This window comes from Emys orbicularis, chromosome 16, assembly GCF_028017835.1.
Source record: "Emys orbicularis isolate rEmyOrb1 chromosome 16, rEmyOrb1.hap1, whole genome shotgun sequence".
NCBI lineage: Eukaryota > Metazoa > Chordata > Testudines > Emydidae > Emys > Emys orbicularis.
In genome coordinates this window covers 22,627,846-22,651,629 of record NC_088698.1, presented here as the reverse complement: position 1 = coordinate 22,651,629, position 23,784 = coordinate 22,627,846, and the positions used below count along the sequence as shown (strand labels likewise).

General features: G+C 43.6%; 1 protein-coding gene across 1 annotated transcript in view; it reads right to left on the bottom strand.

The window, feature by feature from the left end:
- Positions 1-23,784, bottom strand: part of TMEM132D (transmembrane protein 132D) — a 412,093-nt gene that overhangs the window by 41,373 nt on the left and 346,936 nt on the right. The window contains exon 5 of the mRNA XM_065417537.1: positions 17,212-17,355. Coding sequence (XP_065273609.1) covers positions 17,212-17,355 — 144 coding nt within the window. The remainder of the gene's footprint in view (positions 1-17,211; positions 17,356-23,784) is intronic.

Genomic DNA, 23,784 nt, shown 5'->3' with positions numbered 1-23,784 from the left:
GCTTTGATGCTAAATCAGGTGAAACTTGGTGGCCCTGGCTGTGTTTTGCTTTGAACCTTTGGGTTGGCATGCTACTAAACCATCCCGTGTTGGTGCAGTTCTTCTCTCTAAGGGTACGTCTACACTACCCGCCAGATCGGTGGGTAGTGATCGATCTATCGGGGATCGATTTATCACGTGTAGTGTGGACGCGATTAATCGATCCCCGATAGCTCTCCCATCGACTGCTGAACTCCAGCTTGGCGAGAGGCAGAAGCAAAGTCGACGGGGGAGCCGCGGCCGTCGATCCTGCGCTGCGAGGACACAAAGTAAGTAATTCTAAGTCGATCTAAGATACGTCAACTTCAGCTACGCTATTCTCGTAGCTGAAGTTGCGTATCTTAGATTGATCCCCCCCCCCCCCAGTGTAGACCAGGCCTAAGGGCTGTGCTCTCGCGCTGTATCTATCCTGTTGTAACAGCAGAAACTTCATTGGCTTTAGTGGGGTTACTCCAGATTTATCCTGCTGTAAATGAGATCAGAATCTGGCTCTATGGTCAAATGTTGTATACAGCTAAAACTCCCAGTGGGGAGGACCCTTCCTTCCAATGATTAGAGTAAACTGTATGCGGGTATCTGAGGATAGAGTTCTCTATTTTAGTGGCACTCAAGTACAATTAATATAATGTTTACAGACAGCTTGGCACACATACTTTGTGCCTTTAGATACCTAGTCACCAGGGCAAATTATAAGTTCTCCTACTACCAGAGGTTTGTGCCTCTCTCTCATTGGCTTGTGGTAGTATAAAATATAGCCACTACATTACATCTTGCACCAGGGTTGAGTTTTTGTGTATCAGCTTCAGCTCTGTCAGTGTCCTTTCATAATCAAAGAGATCTGAAATCACACACATTACGGTGCTTTTTAGATACACATAAAAGCCAAAACTAGTTGATGAAGGCATCTAAATCCATAACTCTAAATAAAGACTCCAAATTTACTTTAATCAAAAGGCTTTTTTGAGTGCCATACTAAATAGCTGCTTACAAAGAAATGATCTTATTTTTTAACATTAGATTAAAGGGATCGTACATGTTGGGATGGGGAAGGCAGCCTTTTATAATACTCACCAGCTCCAAACATATCACTGAATGGTGACCAGAGCTGAGCGGCCAAAGGACATAGTTAGCATCCTGTAACCAATTTAACAAGGTGAGCCTGCATCCGAGAGGCTGAAACAAGGGAATCCCTTCACCTATGCTATGGGCAATTAGTGTGGAAATTAAATAATAGAACTAATGCCTGCTATGAGAAACACCTAACTATATACAGCACAGGCAACTTCTTAGCAATTTTAATAAAAGGAGAGAGGGAAAATCCTCTCACACAAATACAATAGAGGAACAAGGATGTTGTTATAGATAATCATAATTATTATTTGTAACCATTTGGATTTAGATAGCACCTTTTATCCAAAGATCTCAAAGCACTTTGCAAACATTTGTTAACTAAAGCTCTCCACACCCTTTGAGGTAAAGAAGCAATGCCAAACCCAGTTTACAAATGAACTAAGCTGAGACAGAGAGGGTAAGTGATTTGCCAAATGTCTCATAGTGAGTCAGTGCAGAGCAGAGCAAACAACCCAGGAGTCCTGAATCCCAGTCTCCTGTTCTAAAATATTTCTCACCTGCTAGCTATAACAAAACAAGCCAACAACAGACGTCCTCAACATACTGGTTGTGGGGCACCTTGGAAAAAGAACTCTTACCAAATACCGCCCTTGAATGGAAGCCTGCAAATGCAAGAGGAAGACAGCGAATAACATGGAAACGAATAGTTCTGAACGACATCAAGCACCTCCACATGAAATGGGAAGATCTGGAGAGAAGGGCAGTTGACAGGCTAGGATGGCAAATGTGGGTAGCCCAATGTGCAGCAAAGCCCGGGATGGACTAAGATCTAAGGTAAGGGGGACTTTGAGAAGAGCACATTCTGCATTTGATTATTCCATTGCAAAAGGGAGAATCCACTTTTCACAGGGATACATTTTCTCTACAAAACTGGCCCTTATTTTACATGCCTAAATGGTAACTGAGCTCTTTTGGAAAAGTAGCCCTAGGATAATAGCTACTTATGCTATACATAAAGATAATGTGGTTAAGAGGCAGGTGTCTGTATACAGTATGTACACAGGAATTCTATATTCACTTCATCTCAGTAGCAAAATACTGGCTCACCAACTGGTTTTGCCAGTGTAATAACATCCCTGCAGTAAAACGTCTTACTATCCGGTAGCGTTTAAAAGCTGCCCTAGGAGGCCAATACAAGAAGGGTGAAAGGGGAAGCATGTTGAAACTAGAAGCGTGGAGAGGGCAGGATCAAAAAGACACAGAGAGAAAGATTTTAGAAAAACCAGGCACAGAAAAAGGCAGCAGCTGCCAGTCGGGTAGCAGGCCAGCATTACAGAAGAACAGCGGGAGGAATGAGAGATGAAGCTGAACAAGGATGACGGATGGGGGGGGGGGGGGGGAGAAAGCCAATGTGGCCTGTGCTAGGCAGGAAAGCACTAGCTGAATGTTGGCAATGATACCATCATTAGGCTATTGAAGAGAAAAGTCCATTTCAAGCAGATGCCCACACCCACATAATCTCTCGGGAACACCTACACACTTGTGCAGGGGCTGACAGAAACAGAGACACGTGTCCCTGTGCACTCATCATGCACTTTATGAGAACTTTCTTCTGCGGGATTTCCACTTGAATTTAGTATCACCGCATCCGTGCTCAGAATTCTAAAATGCCCATCTGTGGTGCTAAGTGGAAATGATCTAAGCAGTCATTCTGCCTCCAGAGCAGAGATCCCTTGCTCAGCTTTGTCTAAGGAGTTAATAGTGGTTAAGGTATTCAATGCTGGGCATCTCCGTGCCCATATGTTACAAGCTCTCCATGTGCTGATATTCTCCCTGCTTCATACCGGTCTCCATGCAGTTGTTTTCCTACCAACCCTGGAAAATAATCCTTGGCTTGCTAATTAGTGAGCACGATTAGCTGCCCATGAGGGAATAGGGAAAGGATTTGAATGCATGAGTTTCAGAGATCTGAACAGTGTCTCTTGCCAGAGTAAGCTCCTTTAGCCAGGTGTCTGACATACAAACAATGACTATCTGTTAAGTCTGAGGCAAACAGGGTCAGGACCTTACCTGAACGATTTAAAAAGTAATTAAAAGTGTCCAGAGAGGGCACGGAGGGTACCAAGGCTTCAGTCAGCAGATCTAAGTGAACATTTTCACACACAATTTCTGCCCTTGGCAGATGTGAAGGAAAGAGGTCTAAAATGTCTAACTCTGTACTCATCCACTAGTGTTTTGTGAAAGGGAGCATCAGGTTGTGCTGTGATTAAGGTCAATTTAGCGGGGCTGCTTCAAAAAAAATAGTGAGCTCCAGCCTAATTTGTTTCTGAGATAGTCAAATATAACACACAGTAATAATACTTTGCACTTCAGTGGGGCCTTTCATCTGAGCATCTTTACACAGCTGGGTACGCATTGCCATTGGAGCTGGTTGGAACTTTTCTCACAGAACATTCTTCTATCAGATAATGAGATGAGTCAAAAATGAAATGGTCAGACGGGTCACGGAACCCTGCTTGGCAGGCAGGTTTCAAAACTCCTCGGTAGCCTGCCTGAAGGACTGTGCCCGGGTCAGGGACTCCAGGTTTTCCAGGGTCCATGGCGCCAGGGCAGCCTGCCATACATATCACCCAGGGCTTTCAGGCTCCCTGACATGGAGCTGGGAGTCTGGCACATTTGGAAGCCCCAGTTCTACCCAGGGTTCTCAGAGTTTGGACCCCTGGCTCTGCAGCAGGGAGTCTGGAAGTCCTGGGAGCTCTCAATTCTTCCACGCTTCTTGTTGCAGAGCTGGGAGACAGGAAGCCCTGGAAGCCCCGATTCCCACACTCCCAGCTCAGCTGTGACTCCAAGGCTTCTAGGCTCTCTGCTCTGCATCAGCCCTAGAAGCCCTGGGAGCCACAACTGAGCAGGTGGCCTTGAAGCTTGGGCTTGTACTCCCATGTGGAATTTCATTTAGAAATTTTCAAAAAGAAACAGTTTCATTATTGCAAAATGACATTTTGGGGGAATTTCCACTTTTTGCTCTGAAATGGAACTAATGTTTTTCAAAATTTCAGCATTTCCCTGAGAATGGACATCCCAACTTTTGACCTGCTCTAACTGTTATCCCCATCTTACTAGCGCACGGGCAACTGAAATGGTTGAAGCACAGTTGGGATTAGAACTCAGGTGTCCTAAGGTTCACTGCCATGGTTTAACTATTGGACTATGCTGCCTCCCCTTCATCAATTAAAGAGAAGAGAGGGTGGATTGTGGGCTAGAGTTGTGCACAGTTCTTGAGGCTTGGGTTCAATTAGGTCCTTCCTATGCACCCCACCCCATTTCCTTGGCTCCCTTTCCTTCAGTATATCCCTATATCTCCAACCAGCCCCTAGCTTCTCCCATTGTCTCTGTGGGCTTCAACACTCTCCCACAAGCCCTGTATCTAATTTTCAGGGTGACAGATGTGGTTTCAGGACCTAGCCTCTCCAGAAGCTTCTCTGCTAAGTTACAGGCAATGGGCCAAATCCTCAGCTGCTATTAATTGGCATAGAACCACTGGAATCAGTGGAGCTACGCAGATTTACTCTAGCTGAGGATCTGGTCATGTATATTTATATTGCAACAATATCAGAGCTTCTGTAGCGAACACAACACCTGGACAGTCCTATAGATGATAAACAAAAGATACAAAGCTTGGTAGATACATCGCACCCACTATGTCCAGAAAAAAATCCTAAACTGGGTTGAGAAGACAGTAATTTATCTGCCATATTGTAACATTTTACTGCATGGTAATAAAACAGCATTAAGAGTGTTGAATCCTCGTTGGCAGGATGACTTGGTGCCTGCACTGAGCACTATAAATACGACCTCTTTAAAAAGAAGGTGATAGACGCTCTTTTTACAAATCACAGTAACCGGAGAACGTGATGACTTTTAAGAGCGGGGGAGGGTGTTTTAAGAGCACGGCGCATGGCTCTCATCTTACAATTCTTTAATGCAAATTCCTACTTTGGAGAGCTGTCCTGTTGGATTCCCTGTGCCTGATTCACCTTCACTTATAGCAGCACAACTCCATTAACTTCAGTGTGGCTACTTCTGATCTACCCCCGTGTAAGAAAGAAGAAAATTAGGCTCCATTTGTGTTTCTGCTCATCCCGCCCACCCATTTTCTCGCTCTGTCATTTTCTCTGAGAGGGCAATCAACCTTTGGATTTATCTTTTCCAGGAAGTACTGGAAGAATCCTCCATCATTACTGGGATGCAGTACATTCTGGGTGAAAGAGCCAGACACCCAACTCCCATTTGGAAGTCAAGGCACTTTTGAAAATCCCATCCCGTATGGACATCTACGTTTTTTCATAGACCATATGATACTTAAACATGGTGATCTACCTGTCAATCTAATCTGCCTGCCTGGGCACTTATATGACCCTCAAAATCATGGTATCTGAGCATCTTCATTTGTGGGATCTATGGATTGACTTGCCCCGTGCCATATTACTGGGGGATTTTATGTTGTTTTACTTTCTTCTGGAGGGATTGGAAATCAGACAATCATATTCCATGTGGTGGATTTCCAGCAATGATAGGGGAGATGGGAAGAGGTGATCCTTGGTACTTTCCAAATGTATAATGTCATTATGTTAATGACCTCATGCTACCATGGAAATGCCTGGTCAAAAGTAAATACAACTTACTTCCCTTGAAAGAATTGGGGATGGGTTGATCTATTAGCGCTCCTTTCTCCAGTTCACACATTTTGCCTCCTCAGTCTTCTAACTCTAGAAAGGCATCCAGTTTCTACCTTACTAACTGACACTGGGACTGAACCGCCTTTTCCAAAAATCTCAGAATGCAGCCACTCTCTTCAAAGGAAGAAAAATGAGAAATTCCCAATTAAGTAACAGTAAAGAGACAATGCCTGGCTGACTGCAAACTAGGTCATTTCCTGCTTCTTACAACCACAAATGACCATGACCTGCCTTTCTGCATCTCACCATAAACAATTCGGATCACCTACTAATGAGAAGTGAAACTGTGTTTATTGTCTCTTGTGCTCTTTTTATTTGCTCCCTCCCCCATTAGTCAGTCTGGAAGGAATTCCTTACCGAGACCCTAGTGAGAGATGCTCATTTGGATACCCTTACGGAGCTTGTCTTACTCTTTACTATTATTAAATAGAAATATCAATGGACAGAGGAGGTTATTTCCCCCAATGCATTGGACATACAGTCTCTGCCAAGTAGGCACAAAGGGCCAAATTCACTGATGCCCTATGTGGAGGCAACCCCCTCAACATCACTGGAAGTCTCATGCCAGCAATGAATTTGACCTATGTACGATCATAGCTACAGCTCCACTTTCATCCTATATTCCATGTTGTTCAGGATTCTAAAGAAAACATAGCCATGATTATTGCCACAAAGAGACTTCTGTGTGGGCGTGATTGCAAAAGGTCAACCAACTCTATTGAGAGCCAACGTAAACCGTGACCTTCTTGCAATGAGCGCTGATGACTTTCAGTGAGTGTTTCAGTTCGTTCCAAGGGAGCCACGGGTTGGGGTGATAAGGCAAATTCTGCTTTCAGTACATATTTTTGCCTTTCCTGATTAGGGATCTATTTCTGCTCCCACTAAAAATGGCATCAAGTCGGACCACACTAGTTATTCTTGTGACTTTTATTTTTAACATCATATTTTCATGAGCTTTGCTCTTTCCCCTCTGATCACTAGAGCTAGCTATAAAACAGAATTTCTATCCCACTTCTATTTTCATCCTGAGTTGGGATGAAAAGAACATTCAAAACTTTTCATGGAATGAAAAGTTTAGAAACATTTTCATTCAGGAATATTGAAACTGGGTTGAGATCATAGTTATTTATTTCAATTCTTTTGATCAAAATAAATGTTTAGACACCCCTGAATTGAAACTTTTCATTTCCATTTGCTGATCCGCAATGTAAAGTTTTGTTTCAAGATGAGCTGATGTTAATAAGATTGCGTCATGAAAGCTCAGCCACAGTGAGACACCACAGTGCATCATGGGAGATGTAGTCCAGTCAAGGACCAGAGCCTAAAGGGGAGAACGGAGGCATGAGGAACCCAGAACTGAGACTTCATGGACACTCAGATGGACACCGAGATTAATATCCAACTGACCCAAAAGGAAATGTTTCATTTTGATTTTCCCAACAGAAAATTCTGCTGAGGCCAATCTTTTCCCACAGAAAATTTTTACTTAATGAAACCCCATTTTCTGACACAAAAATTTTTCATTTGAAGTATTCTGAACACCTCTACTGATCACTCATACTTTTTTTTAAATTGCAGTATCACCAACCCCAACCATTCAAAAACCATGAGGCAGGCCCCCCAAATCACGAGACTGTCTTAAAAAATCATGAGATTTAAATGAAAAATAATGCTTTTATTCAGCTTCTGATTTTTTGCATCTTTAGGATACTCTTACTTCATGTTTTCAAGTTTTTATCTGCCACCATGAGGGCTAAAAAATTACTTTTGAAAAAGGAAAGCTTGGAATTCTCACCCAGTCACATGTCTCCAAGAGCTGGAGATTTAACACCAACTATAATGACACAATAAAATCGTGAGCATTGGCCACACTCCAACTGTCAAGGTCAAACTGCAGCCCCACTCACAATCATGGGCCTTATTATCTTCTCCCACTGGTTTTAAACCAGTGTCACTTCACTGATTTTCACAGAAGTGAATTTTCTCCTCTATTACCTAGATGTCAGAAAGAGGAGAAGCAGATGCTAAACGTTTAATGTTTTAAAACACTGCCTGAGTCAGGCTTTTTAAAAGGCTTGGATACTTTAGTTCTGGTGGGAGCAGCATGTAATGTGTGGCACTTCACTAGAGAGAGGTAATTTTTGCCACTAACAAGACCACACTGTGTTTTAGTGCAGGATTGATTACTCTGCAATAAGACTTTACAAAATGTCAGAGGCCTTACTGTCCTTTCAGTACCACTCTGAGTGGCTGGAACAAAATCGCCTGATATTCCTTGCCTCAGAAGCAGGCTGATTATTCATATCTGAACAGTTTGGGCCTTGTTTCTGCAGAGGTGATTTGATAATAAAGTAAGCAATGCTCTTGGGATGAAATTCACTACTCCACTATCCACCCACAGCCTGAGAGATCAGAATTTGGGCAGGATAGATGCCGGCACTGGGAAATCCATCCCTCAGCCATGGACCTGCAGGGTGACCCTTTGCTTGTGCAACTGGCATGAAGCCTACCTCATCATAGCACAGTGAGCTGCAGATAGACCCTGTGCTGCCTCTTCATCTGGACCAAACTCTCATAGGTCTTACGAGGTACAGAAGGCCTTGTGCACCTGAGCTCATTTCACCTGTAATTCCTTCTGTTGTTATGAGTGTGGCTCCGACATGCACTAGGGTTTTTAGAGCTACTTTCCTTTTCATATCTTTATCTGGTTTCAATAAGCAGAACATGCTACTCTAGAAGTGCTCAAGGAACTTTGTTAGAAGCATCATATATTTTTGGATAAAAATCAGTTTGTGAGTGCTGCTCTCTGTATAAAATACTCAGTGACAGAGGACTGTCTAAGGGCTAGAGTAGGAAATTGGGAGCCAGGACATTCATGTGCCATTCCCAGCTCTGGCACCAACTTACTGTATGACTTCACACAAATCACTGTGGGAAGGACTGTCCACTGGTTGGGGCACATTGCTAGGACTTGTGAGAGCTGGGTTCAATTCCCTGCTCTGACAAGGCCATCCTGTGTGACCTGCAAGTCACTCAGACTCTCTCTAAAATGGCACAGCCCTGCTGCATGGGGGTTTTGTGAGAATAAATACCCAGAGGTACTACAGTGATGGGAAGATTTCAAAATCACTCAAGCCTACCTAACACTACTCCCTCAGAAGTCAATGGGAGCCAATGCTAAGCCCTTTGAAAAAAATCACCCTCAACCTTTTTGTTCTCAGATTCCTCATCAGTAAAATGGAGATGATAACATGTCCCTTGGGGGCAGTGGATGGATTATTGTCGTCCAAATCACGGTAAATGATCACTCATCGTCACTGATGGTGAATTAACAGCCTGATATCTGCTACTATGATTTATCTCATGTAACCTTGTTCAAGTCAACCGGTGTAAATCAGGAAAGAACTTGGTCCAATTTTATAAAGGGCTTTGAAGTCCCAAATGAAAGGAGCTAGTAATAAACATAACCCTGAAACAAAGACTGGAGTGGACTACCCTCATCTTCTGGGGAAGATTAACTCAACCCCATCTCTACTTATTAACAAAACCAATATGGGAATAAAAGAGAAGGCAGAAAATAACTGACCCCTTAAATGTTACAGTGATGGACACATTAAAAAAACAAAGAAACAGAAAAACAAACAAACCCACCCCCAACAACCCAGGAACAGAAAAGTAAGAATGAATTGTAACCTTAATCTTTGTATGCTGGGCATTTTTATTCAGCTATTTCTTCCTTACTATTTTCACTGTTCTAATACCCAGAAAACAGAAACTCTAATTACAACCCCATGCTGAAGGCTGACCACTAATTATCTACCTTTATCTTCATTACATGAGGTTTCTGGGTACAAGGCTAAGTCTGAAGCACAGCAGGTATACTGAAAATACAGTCATGCATTTTCAGGGTGATACATGGAGGTTTAACTAAGCCAGCAGAAACTGGGTTTTTGCTGCCAAGGCACTGAGGTCTATGGGATGTTTGTGGAAGCCAGAAACTTCTCAGTTCTAATCACTATTTGGCCATGGTCTGGTCACCTACACTCTGATCCTGCATAGATTTATGCATGCACATAATGTTAAGCACATAAGTAATCCTGATTAACTTTATGGGTTACTCACAGGTTTAAAACTAAGCACATGTGAGTCTTTGCAGGATTGGGACCTTAATTTCTCTGTGTCTCAGTTTCCAGATAGGTAAAATTGAACAATAATAATGGAAGTGTAGTACTCGAAGGGACCTCAAGAGGTCATCTAGTCCAGTCCCCTGCACTCACGTGAGGACTAGGTATTATCTAGACCATCCTTGACAGGTGTTTTTCCCACTTGCTCTTAAAAATCTCCAATAATGGAGATTCCATAACCTCCCTAGGCAATTTATTCCAGTGCTTAACCACCCTGACAGGAAGTTTTTCCTAATGTCCAACCTAAACCTCCCTTGCTGCAATTTAAGCCCATTGCTTCTTGTCCTATCCTTGGAGGTTAAGGAAAACAATTTTTCTCCTTCCTTCTTGTAGCAACCTTTTATGTACTTGAAATCTGTTATCATGCCCCCTCTCAGTCTTCTTTTCTCCGGCCTAAACAAACCCAATTTTTTCAGTCTTCCCTCACAGGTCATGTTTTCTAGACCTTGAATCATTTTTGTTGCTCTTCTGTGGACTTTCTCCAATTTGTCCACCTCTTTCCTGAAATGTGGTGCCCAGAACTAGACACAATAAATTAGCAAACAGTTGAGGCCTAATCAGCACGGAGTAGAGTGAAAGAATTACTCCTCATGTCTTGATTATGTAAGCAGGGCCTGAATGAATGTTACCCTGGGAGGGGGAGAGACTTTGGGTGTGTTTATGTAAATACAGTTTGCTCCTGCTCTGCTTAGATATTCAGCAGATAGGCTAGGTCCACACTACCCGCCTGATTCGGCGGGTAGAGATCGATCTTCTGGGATCGATTTATTGCGTCTCATCTGGACGCGATAAATCGATCCCAGAAGCGCTCCCCCGTCGACTGCGGAACTCCTGCTCGCCGAGAGGAGGAAGCGCTGTCGACGGGGGAGCTTGCCTGCGCCGCGTGGACCCACAGTAAGTAAACTTAGTTCGATCTAGGAAACGTCGACTTCAGCTACGCTATTCTCGTAGCTGAAGTTGCGTTTCCTAGATCGATCCCCCGCCCCAGTGTGGACCAAGCCATAGAATGGTGTCAAAGTAATCAGTTTTGGCTGCCACACTCAGACTCTGTGTTTGCGAGTGGGGAAGTATTGCCTCTCAGAGGCGCCAAAGGGTGGTGTATAATTTTCCCAGGTTACTGGGTGGGGGCTCAAGCCGGTTCTGTGTTGTATCGATGGAAAGGAACCTCTACATGTTGAACCCGGCCCTGGTTGCTTCTGGCTCTGCCTGGCAGAAGGGTTACAATTATAACACTCCTGCTAATACATCCCAGAATTATGTTTGCTTTTTTTGAAATAGTGTTACACTGTTCCCTCACATTTAGCTTGTGATCCACTATGACCCCCAGATCCTTTTCCGCTGTACTCGTTCCTAGGAAGTCATTTCCCATTTTGTATGTGTGCAACCAATTGTACTTCCTAAGTAGAAGTCCTTTGCGTTTGTCTTTATTGAATTTCATCCTATTTACTTCAGACCATAATACTTGCTTCTCTTTTGAGGCATGTTCCAGATTTATCATTTTTACAGAAGATGGAAAATGTAAAGCATTGTAGGAGCGCTAAGTGAATGGTGAAATGGTGAAAACCTAATCCCAGGGGAATGGTGAAAACCTAATCCCAGGCTCCTCACTTTTTTAAATCGCACCCAGTCCAAATTGAAGTGAATTAAATGCTGGTGGAATTTGCTAGATTGATAGTTCTGGATTGGGAAGCCCCCACGATAGCCCTGGATCAGTTACAGAACAGACAACGGCAGTGCAAGCTTGCCCACCCCACCCCACCACTGTGTCTCAGCCTCAGGGGCCATCGCTAGTGGTCTCTATTCCCATTCAGTTCCTGGTCTCTTGCTAAGAAGAGTGGAAGTTGCAAGGATGATTTCTGGGATACAGACACTTGCTCAATGATAATTATTTCGTTATTTATATAGCACCAAAGATTTGCTTGGGTGTTTTAAAGATAAGTACAAGAATGAGGACCCTGCCGTGAATAGGAAGAACTGAACTGAACCAACCACTTACTTATTTCGAAGTCTGTCTCATAAGCAACAATTTTCAGTCACTGGGCTACATTCTAGATCATTGTGAGCCACTACCAGTCCCCTGAGTTATTCCACCCCACAACTCCCCGGTGCTTTGCATTAATGACCCATTAAAACCTGCCACCTTGGATAGACGCTGTGGGTATGTGTCTCTGTGGATATGTCTACACTGCAATAAACCACCAGTGGCTCACCTGTGTCAGCTGACTCAGGGTCACGGGGTTATAAAAATGCAGAGTAGACATTTGAGCCTGGGCTCAGGGACCTTCCCCGCTTGCGTGGTCCCAGAGCCCACGCTCCATCCCAAGCTTCGACGTCTACAGTACACTGCAATTTCATAGGCTGCAGCTCAAGCACTGTGAACCTGAGTCAGCTGACACGGGCCAGCCAGGGATGTTTTATTGCAGTGTAGCTATACCTTGTGTTTCCCTGGGCCTCTACTGAAAAACTGGACTCTTCTAAGATTTCAGCTGTGTTGCTGCTACTAGTGCAGCACTCTAATCTCAATGGGTCCCTTTGCACTTTCCAGACAACGCAAATGTGTCCACTAACTTACTAGGATTCAGATGAAATTAAAGATGAAAAGGACCTAGGTCTTGTCTACCCCTCTGCCAATGTAGGATTGTTTGCTGGGATGCTGCATTTATTTCTTTTTCTAAACACTGGGAACTACTGTAGTGTGGTTGGCAAATGTTAACTATTTAATAAGGATCACTGTGTATTCTACATTTCACTGTCCAGTCTAAGTTTTAAATGGCACAGGAGATATGGTGGCTTCACACCCACCCACCTATTCTTAGCCACATTGCCTCTTTATTAACACTTTAAAGTGCAAACACATTCTTTATAAATATCACCATACACAGGAAGAGGGGCCAGATCTTCAGCTGATCTAAACTGATGTAACATCACTGATTTCATTTACATAAGCTAAGAATTTGGTCCATGATCCCCAGAATGGCTCAGCAATACATGTCAACAAATTTGTAATTTTTCTTTCTGAACCTACATTAAACAAATCCATTTCTTAAATCAATAGCAGATTTACCAGACTCAGAAGGATCCTGCAGAAGCAGGAAAAAAGGAGGATTAAGAGAGACAGAAAGGCATGTGCAATCAGAAACCACCAGCATGATGGCTGGGTTTGCAACTGTTAAGATAAATGGAAACCCTGTGTAGATTTTAAAAAGGAAACATATAACATGCTGGACTTTCAAATTGCTTGGCCTCATCTTCTGTACAAGGCATTATTGTGAAGATGAAGTGGCCTAAGACAAGTAGAATAGGTGTAAATGTTACAATTAGAGGTAAGCGACGTTTTTCAGCCAAAACTTTTTTCACTGAAAAGTACAGACTTGGCCAGCTGAAACATTTTCTGACGTTGCGCTGAATTTGACAAAATGTTTCAGTTGAAAAAACCCTGACTATTTAAAAAAAAAATTTTTTTTGAATGAAAACATTTAGATTTCTCCATTCAAAATGACTTTTGACTGTTAAATTTACTGCAATTTAATTAAAAAATTTTTTAAAAAGTAAAAAACTCAAAATTGAAATGAAATGTTTCATTACAGGGTGAATGAAATGTTTTGACGTAATCAAAATACAAAATTTTGTTTGACCTGAAACAAAAGATGTTCAGTTTTTCAGTGCTGTGAAATTTTTTTGTTTGGGTCGATATGACACAATATTTCCCCCGGATTTTTCGGAACTGCCAGCAAACTGAAAAATCAGTTATTTGTACAACTCTAGTTACAATCCCCTGACAGAAAAGTTGAAATATAGCTAACAAAAGTCACTTTTCACCATCTACAGCTCTATGCATTTCAAGCTTTTCAGTTACCTTGTTACTTCCCTCCTTAACTTGGAGGTAAACTTGAAACTCTCAGCAGGTTGCTCCTCTGACAGTAACATTGGATTACCTGCACTGGTCTTAAGGGCGCACGTCAAGGAATATTAAGCAAAGCCTCCAGTTGCTGGTGTGCACCACTGGAACAAAATGGAGCTTTCAGTCTCACTTCAATGCTACAAGATGTCCACTAGGAAAGACAGATCAGCTAATGGGGCCCAGAGACGATAGATTTGGAGCTAAACATTTCCTGCTGGTGTTTGCATCCTAATTAAAATGGGAAAATGCGCAGCTGGGAGAGCGCAATGTTCTTGTCAATCTTCGGCTGAGGAAAATTTCACACAGGGCCAGATCCTCAATTGGTGTAAATTGGCACAGCTCCACTGATGTCAATGGAACGAGGCTGATTTATACCAGCTCAGGGAGAGGCCTATAGTGATTAAGGCCGTTGGCTGATTAAGGGTTAGGTTTAAAAATATTTAAAAAACAACAACTTTGGATTCACAAAAGAATTTGCTTTTAGCTGGCCTGGTTTAACTCTAATTTTTGGCTGTCTGTCTCATTTTCTCCTCTAGAGAAGCCTATCTTTAAGGACAGCCAGCGGAGAGTGTCTGAGGTGATAATGGCAAACTCCAGACAAACCCATATTGTTGTCATTCTCTTATTAGGTTTCTTGTACCCACCTCACACCATTGTCTCTCTCCAGCACTGTCTATCGTTGTCTTCCCTTGTTCATTAACATATACCAACCAAATGGGATATGCCGGGTTTCTTAAAAACGTTTAGTATTCATAGTTGTATTACTCCACACTGAATAAACCAAATGGCCATTTCACTCCTGCAGAAAGCTGATGGTGAAATCTACAACCTTTTATAGCACATCACTGTGTATTACAGTATATGCATAATGAGGCTTGTGCACCCATGAGAAAAAAAAATATGGCCCAATCTGACTATCTCCTGTGAAGTGTTTAATCCCCATTGATGCCAGAAGAGTAACTGTTCTAGAGATGGGCTTGTAGTCAACAGGAGTTGAGGGTACTCGGCACCTTTCATGATCAAGGCCTCTATGACTGAGATGTCCACTACATAGATTTACAGATTTGAAGACTATTAGGATCATCTAATTTTATCTTCAAAAGCCAGATCTGAACCTTTCGTCTTGAGGCAATCATAAGAACATAAGAACGGCCATACTTGGTCAGACCAAAGGTCCATGTAGCTCAGTATCCTGTCTTCCAACAGTGGCCAATTGCTAGATGCCCCAGAGGGAATGAACAGAACAGGTCATCATCAAGTGATCCATGTCCTGTCACCCATTCCCAGCCTCTGGTAAACAGAGGCTAGGGACACCATCGCTGGCCATCCTGGCTAATACCCATGGACGGACCTATCCTCCATGAATTTATCTAGTTCTTTTTTTAAAAATCATTTCTAGCATTAACAATGTGCTGGCAGGTTAAGTGAGTGAAAATTTAAAAAGAAAAGGAATGGAGAATGAATTCAGGCTGCTTTTATTCTGAAGTAGAGCAGTTGTGAGTGCTGAGCGCTGGGAACTGAAATAAGGAAAAGTTGAACTCCAGGGGTCACATGGTGCCCTCAGCTCAGAGGTGAAAATTTGACTGGGACACGCATGCCGCCTGGCTTGAAGGGATGTAGAAAGTGCTGAGTTTATTAACTGCGTTTTTTTCTTACACATTTGGGGCCTGATCCTGAAAACCATGTGAGTCATTTTACACTTGGGTGGCATTCCCCTGTGTGAAAAGTGACACACATGCCCAAAGGTTTGCAGGACCAGTCCCCTGAGGCAGAAAGTCCTGGAAGTCAGGTTACCATACTTAGAGATCGCTGGCAAAAGAAACCGGATCACGCTTCAGCGTATTTCTCTCATGAAGACATCCTATACATTGGGTAATTTCTCATGTGTAGGTGTTTGTGTTTTATTTGTCACAATTTTTTCTTCTTTTTCTTTCTTCTTCCAAATCACACCTATGAGTGGGAGGCACATCACTTGCAAAACAATTTTCCTCCCATCACATGGAGGTTCATTTTCATTTTACGGTCCTCAGCAGAATAAGGCTCATAGCACTTGCTATCTCTGGACGCATTTCTCAAGGCTTTTTCCATTTTAATACATCTGTTTACTTTCCCTTCAAGCAGAGGAGCTAGGAATGACCAAGAAATCAAATGAACTTCAGCTGGAGACAAGGGGCCAGAGAAAATGTGACCGGTAATATGAGTTACACAGCACAAGCAAGTCTGAGCCTGAGCCTACGCTGGTGTAACTTTCTTACTGGGTACAGCTCCACTTCCAATCCCTCGGTGGGTATGTCTACACTGCAGCTGGGAGTGAGCTGCACAACCCAGGGAGATGGACTTGCACTGGTGGGCTTGTGTTAATGCACTAAACGTAGCTATCTGGACGCCGCAGGGGAAGCTTGAACTAGCCACCTGAGCGTGGACCCAGGGAGTAAAGTGGACTTGAGCTGGGTGAATAGCCCAAGCCTCTGCCAGCGCGAGCCTAATTACAAGAGGTCCCTCTGTCTGGGCTGGGAGGGTTGCTCCCAGCTGCAGTGTGGACACACCCACTGCGGGATTGGAAGAGAGGGATGAAACCAGAGAAAACAGCTAATAAGAGGGTAGCGGGTGTAAGTTACACTTACCAATACACAAACTTTCTTTCACTGTCTTCTGGCCATTCAGTGACCAATTTTGCTGTCAGTTACCCCAGTGTAGCCCCATTGCTTGATTCAACTCCATTGAACTGAGAGCAGAATTTAGCCCTTGCGTTTTTACCATGCTGGAATGCCATTAACCCCAGCAGAGCTACTCCAGATTTACACCAAGGGGAGAGAACGGCAAGTTACGCAAATACAAAGTCCTTAGGTAAGAGTCTCCCCTGCATCAGAGTTTGTGCTAACTTTGCCCTGAAGCCAGCATAGCCAGCCAGGACAGAGTCATCCCAGCGTAGATGAATCATCTGTGGGTGTAGAGCTAAGATAGACTTACAGGTGCAGGGGTGTGGTCAGGACCCTGCTGTGCCCTGTCAATCACGGGCCTCCTATCTGTTTTTTTATTTTTGACAAACACACCCCAAGATGGCGGGTGGAGTTTTGGGGTTTTCAGTGTGTTTTAATAGGTCCAGTGCACCAGTCTATACATTACAATGATGATAATAATTCTTTGTCTTTTAATGGAAGGATAGTCAGGAAAGGATTAAACTAGCCACACAGAACAGACCCTGGCAGGTCAGAGAACACTACTGGCAGCGTTTCTTGCAGGGATGTGGCCTTCCCTTAATTAAATGATAGATTCTCACCTTAATTACGTCTTCGTCAGACGATCTGCACTCCACGGATTCTAGAAGATCAGTCACGGTCCCATCCTCCTCCACTGAGACCACTTTGACTGGGACAGCCACAGTTTTCCCAGTGAGAATCGCTGTGTTCAGGATCTCAGCTTCCTAAAAGATGAAACAACAAAGCCTTGGTTTAGATGCTTCCTCCTCACCCACCTTTCTGTCACCAAACACCAGCTCTCCTCTTCTTCACCTATCCTTTCAAAAATGAAGCTTGTGTTAATTTTCAATTGACCTCCCAAGAATTGCTGGCACAGAGGATGGGACAAGTGTACAGTACGTTGCACCAAGTGGAAGGTAACACTTAGGGCTGGTCTACATTACGGGGGGGGGGGGGGGGTTGGGGAGATCGATCTAAGTTACGCAACTTCAGCTATGTGAATAACGTAGCTGAAGTTGACGTACTTAGATCTACTTACTGCGGTGTCTTCGCTGCGGTGTGTCGATGGGAGACGCTCTTCCGTCGATTCCCCTTGCACTTCTTGTTGAGGTGGAGTACTGGAGTCAACACTACAGTGATCGGCGGTCGATTTATCACGTCTATACTAGACACGATAAATCGACTCCTGATGGATTGACCGCTGCCCATCAATCTGGCGGGTAGTGTAGACAAGCCTTTAGGAGTGAAATCCTTACCCCATTCAAGACAATGGGATTGACTTCCGTGGGGCCAGGATGTCTATTTACATGTGTCTGATCTCCCCTTATAGAACTCAATAGCAATGCTCAGAACACTGTAGCAATGCAGCACTGTATGATATTAGTCAGGTGTGGTGTTTTAACGAGATGTCTGTTTTTAAGGGTCTAGCCAGCCTGATGGGGTAGAAAGCACAAAATTATTCTCTTGGGGATGGCTGAGGAGCAGGCTCGGGTACCCTGATCTTTAAAATAGTCTGAGCCAGCAATATATGGAGGAGGTGATGTGTCTGGTCTGACTTGGATGAGTGCTAGATCCCATCACTCAGAATGCCCTCTTCTTTAACCCAGTGTTCATTATTAATAATTACTGATATTTATTATTTCTATTATAGTAGCGCCAGGTCCGACCTGAGACTGGGAACCCATTGTGCTAGGTGCTGTTCACAGAGTGAGAGACAGTTCCTGAGAACGGACAGTTTAAACAGATACAAGAAACGGAGCGGCAGTGACTTTCCTCAGATCACACACCTGGCCAGTGGCAGAGCCAGGAATAGCTTCCAGGTCTCCTGACTCCCAGTCCAGTGCTCTATCTACTAAACGCAGCTGCCGCTCATACAGCTGCAAATGTATGGCAGTAGCTCTGTGCTTCAAGAGTTTCCCTGATTCTGTACAGCGAAGTTCTGGGGCCAAACTCTCTTCTATCATCAGAGCTGTTAGGGTACTCCCCCTTCCCTGATTGCCACTCAATGAATATCAGTCAGGTATTAGAGGATGACATCCAGAGGAGATTCCACACAGTATGAGCATGCATGTGCCCAGTATTTAGCAGTGGGTACTTTTGGAGACCTCTTCATGCTGATCTCAGTTAACGGCCCTGCTAGTCACCTGAAAGTACCACCATGTTTTAAGCCTTGACCTTTAACCATCGGAGCCCTGCTCCAGACTGTATTCTGTAGCCATTGACGTTCTACGAAAACATCAGAGAAAACAGTGCTCACATAGTTAGAGGAAGGATGGTGCAGTGGTAAAGGCTTTAGTCTAGAACCTAGGAAATCCAGGATCAATTTCCTGCTTTGCCAAAGACTTCCTCTCTGTGCCGCAGTTTTCCATCTGTGAAATAGGGACAATAGTACTTCCGTACCTCATCGGGGTGTTGTGAGGATAAATACACTAAGGACTGTGTGGTGCTCCGATACTGTGGTAATTGGGGCCGTATAAACACAGGCAATGAGCCTCAGTCTCCACTGCTCTCCACTTCGTATAGTTGGTTATGCCACTGCAGAGTGAGTTTAAAATGCAACCACTCAGATCTGGTGTAAGTGACCACAAAGAGAGCAGGGCATTGGAGAATCAGAACCAGTGTGTCTCGTTCTTAGACCTTGGGATGGTGAGGCTGGAAACTACCCTGACTCTGCCACTGATTTGCCATGTGACCTTGGGCGAGTTGCTTCATCTGTTTGTGTCTCAGTCTCCCTTCTGTAAAATGGGGATAATACATATCTCAAAGAGTAAAGCTGTCTGAAAAGTGCTTTGAGCTCTTTACTGAGATGAGCTCTGTAAGTGAATAGTATTACTATTATATCACTATTGCCACATTTATTCCAAAAGGAATATTACCCGCTTGCTACATTACTTATACATTTTAAGGATTGTGGTTCAGATTCTATGACTACATTTTGACTCAGAAACACAGTACGAAATTGGGCTCTCAGTTACCCTGGTGTAACTTCATTGTCTTCTCTGCAGTTATCCTTGATTTACACTAAGGGAAACAAAGAGAACAATTTGGCTCCTGCATTCTTCCATTCCTAATTACAAGGCTCTGCTCATTCCTGGAAAGGTTTTAAGCTTTTCAAAACCAGATCTCTGCATCAAGGAATATCCCATAGAACAAGAGCTCCTTGATTTCAACTGGTTCTTATGAACTAAAGGCTTCCAAAGCCCCCCCAAGTATTAACTTCTCATTATCTAAATAGCTCACGCCATGGGTTCTGAGCCTGACCTGATTTCACTTGTGGAAGGAAACAAAGTAAGATTGAAACCACGTAGTCAGAAGACAACGACTCCCCCTGCGGTCTCTCGGGGTAGAGAGAGCGGAAGCATCGAGCTCTCTCATCTAAAGGCTGGGGATAAAAAAAAGGGTTCTTCACACTATTTAAAGGAACAGACACTTTATTTGGGATCAAAGCAGTATCTAAAGAAGGAAAAAAACTCCTTGTCTTTTGATAGCTGCCTTGCCAGAGACTGCCCCTGCAAACCTCATGATCTTTAAGGGGAGCGGGAAATAGAATTTTACAAAAGAAACGGTAAAGAAGAAAGGTCCCTTTATCCCCCAACCAGTCCCCAAACCCTTCAGATATTCTGAAATTACAAGTCACACAAAGGTAAATGACTCTAAGGACAGCCAGCCTGCAGCATGAGGCCCATCAGTCTTGGGCATGCGGTTGTTCTCAGAACAGAACATATTTTTCTGGCAACCAGGATCTTCAGGAGGTTTGCAAGTAAATTTTCAGATGATTTAATTTTTTTCTTTAATCTGAGGCATCACAGAGAGTCTCCTGCACACCGTATAGACAGGGAGGCTTCTCCTAACAAGTAGCCCCACCGAAGCCAATGGAACAGCTACTAGGCACAGATAGGAGTTGTAGAACCAAGACTGTAGGCCCTGTTTCTGCAGTCCCTTGTGCATGCGCTTCATTTCAACAGGACTACTCATGGTAATAAAGTTACGTTGGCAGGATCCAGGCCTTAGTATTAAGCTGGATCTGATATGTGAGTGGCCTGATCTCTCTCGTCTGTACCGTATAGTGCAGGCCCTTGCTGGAACTCCATATAGGGGAGGAGAGTTTATAATGAGCTTTTGCAAACAATCTGACTATGAGATAAAATGAAAAGTTGCCCCCAGTGTGACAGGGGGCATCACAGATGGCCATCAGGCCAGATGGCTACAGGAGAGTGATAGAAGGTGGCCAAACTGAGGGCTGCCGTGAATCCCTGAGGCGAGCAAATCCACCAGTAAGCGCAGGACCCACCAAGGCAGAGGAGGAGCTTTGTCACACTAGTTAACAGCTAGTGGAGGGCGAACCTCAAAATGTTCATGAGTTTGCTCTGAGAAGCAGCTAGCAGTTCTAAAGCTTATCGGAACCATATCTGACTCTCTTTGGTCTGCAAAGAATGGTTTGGAATATGATGAACACAGACAGCATCATAACATTTCTGGTACTTCTTACACTCAGGTGAGCTAGAAAAACATGGGAGCAGCCTCTTTTTATGGATTTCACCAGATAGGTACTGGCAAAGGAATGTAAAAATGAAAAGCAGCATAAAAAAAGTTAGTCTAATGCACTGGTAGTTTAGATTTGGACTGAGTTTGGGGTAGAGTTTCAAATATTAGTGTTATCATTTAATAACCAATTAATAACCCAGAGACCATGGGCAGAGCATGAACTGCTGGCTGTGGGAGGCTAACCCCGCCCCTTCCACCCGAGCCCCCACCCCTTCCACGCCTCTCCCCCCCCACACCAAAGCCCAGAGCCCCCCACCGCAGCCACCAGTCCATCCCCAGGCTAGCGCCCCCAGCCCCGGAACACTGGGCTGGCAGCGTGGCCCCAACCTGCCCCCCCCAGCCCCAGAGTGCCGGCCCCAGCCTCCCCCCCCAGCCCCCGAGTACCAGGAGGGCAGGCAGCACAGCCCCAGTCCCAGAGCGCCCCCAGCCCCAGAGGGCCTCCCCAAACAGCCACGGCACAGGGGAAGAGCAGGAGGGGGGGGCGTGGGAGGGGCCATGCCTGGCTGTTTGGGTAGACCCTCCCCCAGCCTGTGATACCCGCCGCCCATGCCCAGAGACAACCAGCTGGATCTGTCCCATGGTGCTAGGTGTTGTACAAATGCGGGCGGACCTGGTCCCTACTCCAACTGCATCCTTACAGTTTAAAGGCTACATTCCAGCAGACACGGATGCACGTGCTTAATTTCATACACATGAATAGTCTCATTGCCATCAGTGAGACTACTCAAAGGCATAAAAATAAGTGTTTGTGGGATAAGAACCTAAACAAAGTTGGTTCTTGCTTTGTTTAGAGACTGTCTTTACCCCAAACTCAGGATCCAATCACTCAGATTTCAAGGGATTCAAAATCTGGATCCTGATCCAAACTCTAGATCCAGCTCAAAATTGGCCTGCTTGTCCATTCCTAAAAAACATAGGTTGCATGATGCCAAATGCCTATCAGCTTGACACAATATATTACAACATTGCCACTTTTTAAAGGACCACAAAAGTCTCCTCAGAAACTTTGCAAACTTTTTAAAGAAAGATTTCCTAGAGCTTATAGAAACCCCTAACGTTCTAAAATAAGATTATGATTTCCCATCAGCAAGCATCAAAGCACTTGGTGTATGCCAAGTAGACAAATCCATTTGATACTTCCAGAGAGGTGCAAAGTGAAACGAGCAATATTCAGAATCTGTTTGCAGCAGCCAAAACTTATTATTTCTACACAGTTTTCAGCAACTCCACCTATATGCACTTGGAGAATTTCTTCTTTAGATATCTGATCTGCATTTCTCATTTGAATGTAGAAGTGTAAAATGAATTTACAACAATTTAAAGAGCAGGGGCCATGAAAAATGTTTCTTCAGTCATTTGTTTAATGGCTAGAAAAGGCTTAATGTTTCCATGGTGAAAATAAATAAAAAACTTATTTCATTCCAAGGAAACAAACATGATACTTATTTAGCCTACACAGAGATTTATAATTCAAATTCCCAACATGTAAGCTATAAATCTAAAACAGTTACTAATTTAAAAGTGATACTTTCTGCTGCTAAAATGATACTGGAATCTTTTGAAGAAATATTATATTCTTTGTCCATAGCCATCATGGATTATAGGAGACTTGATGCCAGAGGAATACAACTAGGAATACTTATGGGCTTTGAAAGGCTTTAGCCTAATATTCTGTCCAGTAAAAGTTGATTCCCGGAGCAGCTGTAAAAAGCTGCTGAGCTTTTATTTTGGTGCACATCTCTATAATTCAGGAACACCAAAACCCAATAATAATCAAATAAAATGATAATAGACTACGAAAGGATTTCTCTCCCCATAATGGGAGTGGGCATATCTAGTAAGATTCATATCAAACAACTGAGGTTATAAACTCCTCCAGAAGAAACACATTGAGAAGCTTCACACAGCAACTATCTTTTTAACCAGAAAGGCAAACGTGAATGCCTATTAGTTGCCCATCTTTAACTGGTAGTGCCCCTGCAACTTAATTTCCCTTAGGATGCCATTTGCCCTATAATTCCTACACTGAAAGAAAGGAATAATGTCTTTGTAAATCTCGTGATTCTTCCCCCTCCTCCCAATAGCTCTTCCTCTGCCCCACGGTTATATCTGAATGGTCGTCTTCATATGACTACCTGAATAAACAAGCAGACGACTGACTCATGCTTAATGTCTGAGGTTCTGCATTGGATTTATAATAGGGCCACTTTGTTTCATATTAAAGTACAAAGTGGTGATCGTCGCTGTTCCCTTCCAAAAGCACTTCAACGGGATTAAAGAATTTATTTTAGTAGCCTTTCCCCCTTGCCCTTACAAGCCACACAATACCATAAGCAACCATGAACAAGGGACCAGTTTGTTTTTCAAAGACCTACAGGCATGTTTCCTCAAAATAACTTGAGCTGATTTGCAGCACATAGCCTTTAGCTCTGAGGACGAGCAGCAAAATACAAGGAAGCTTGAAATATGAGCTCTGGAAATGGTGTTTTAAATATATAGATTCCGATTTCTGATTTCAATGGAGTTACTCTGGATTTACATCTGAGCACAGAAACTGGCTCTTGATTTTCAGAGTCGGAGGACGGAATCGGAATTCTAAATGACATACT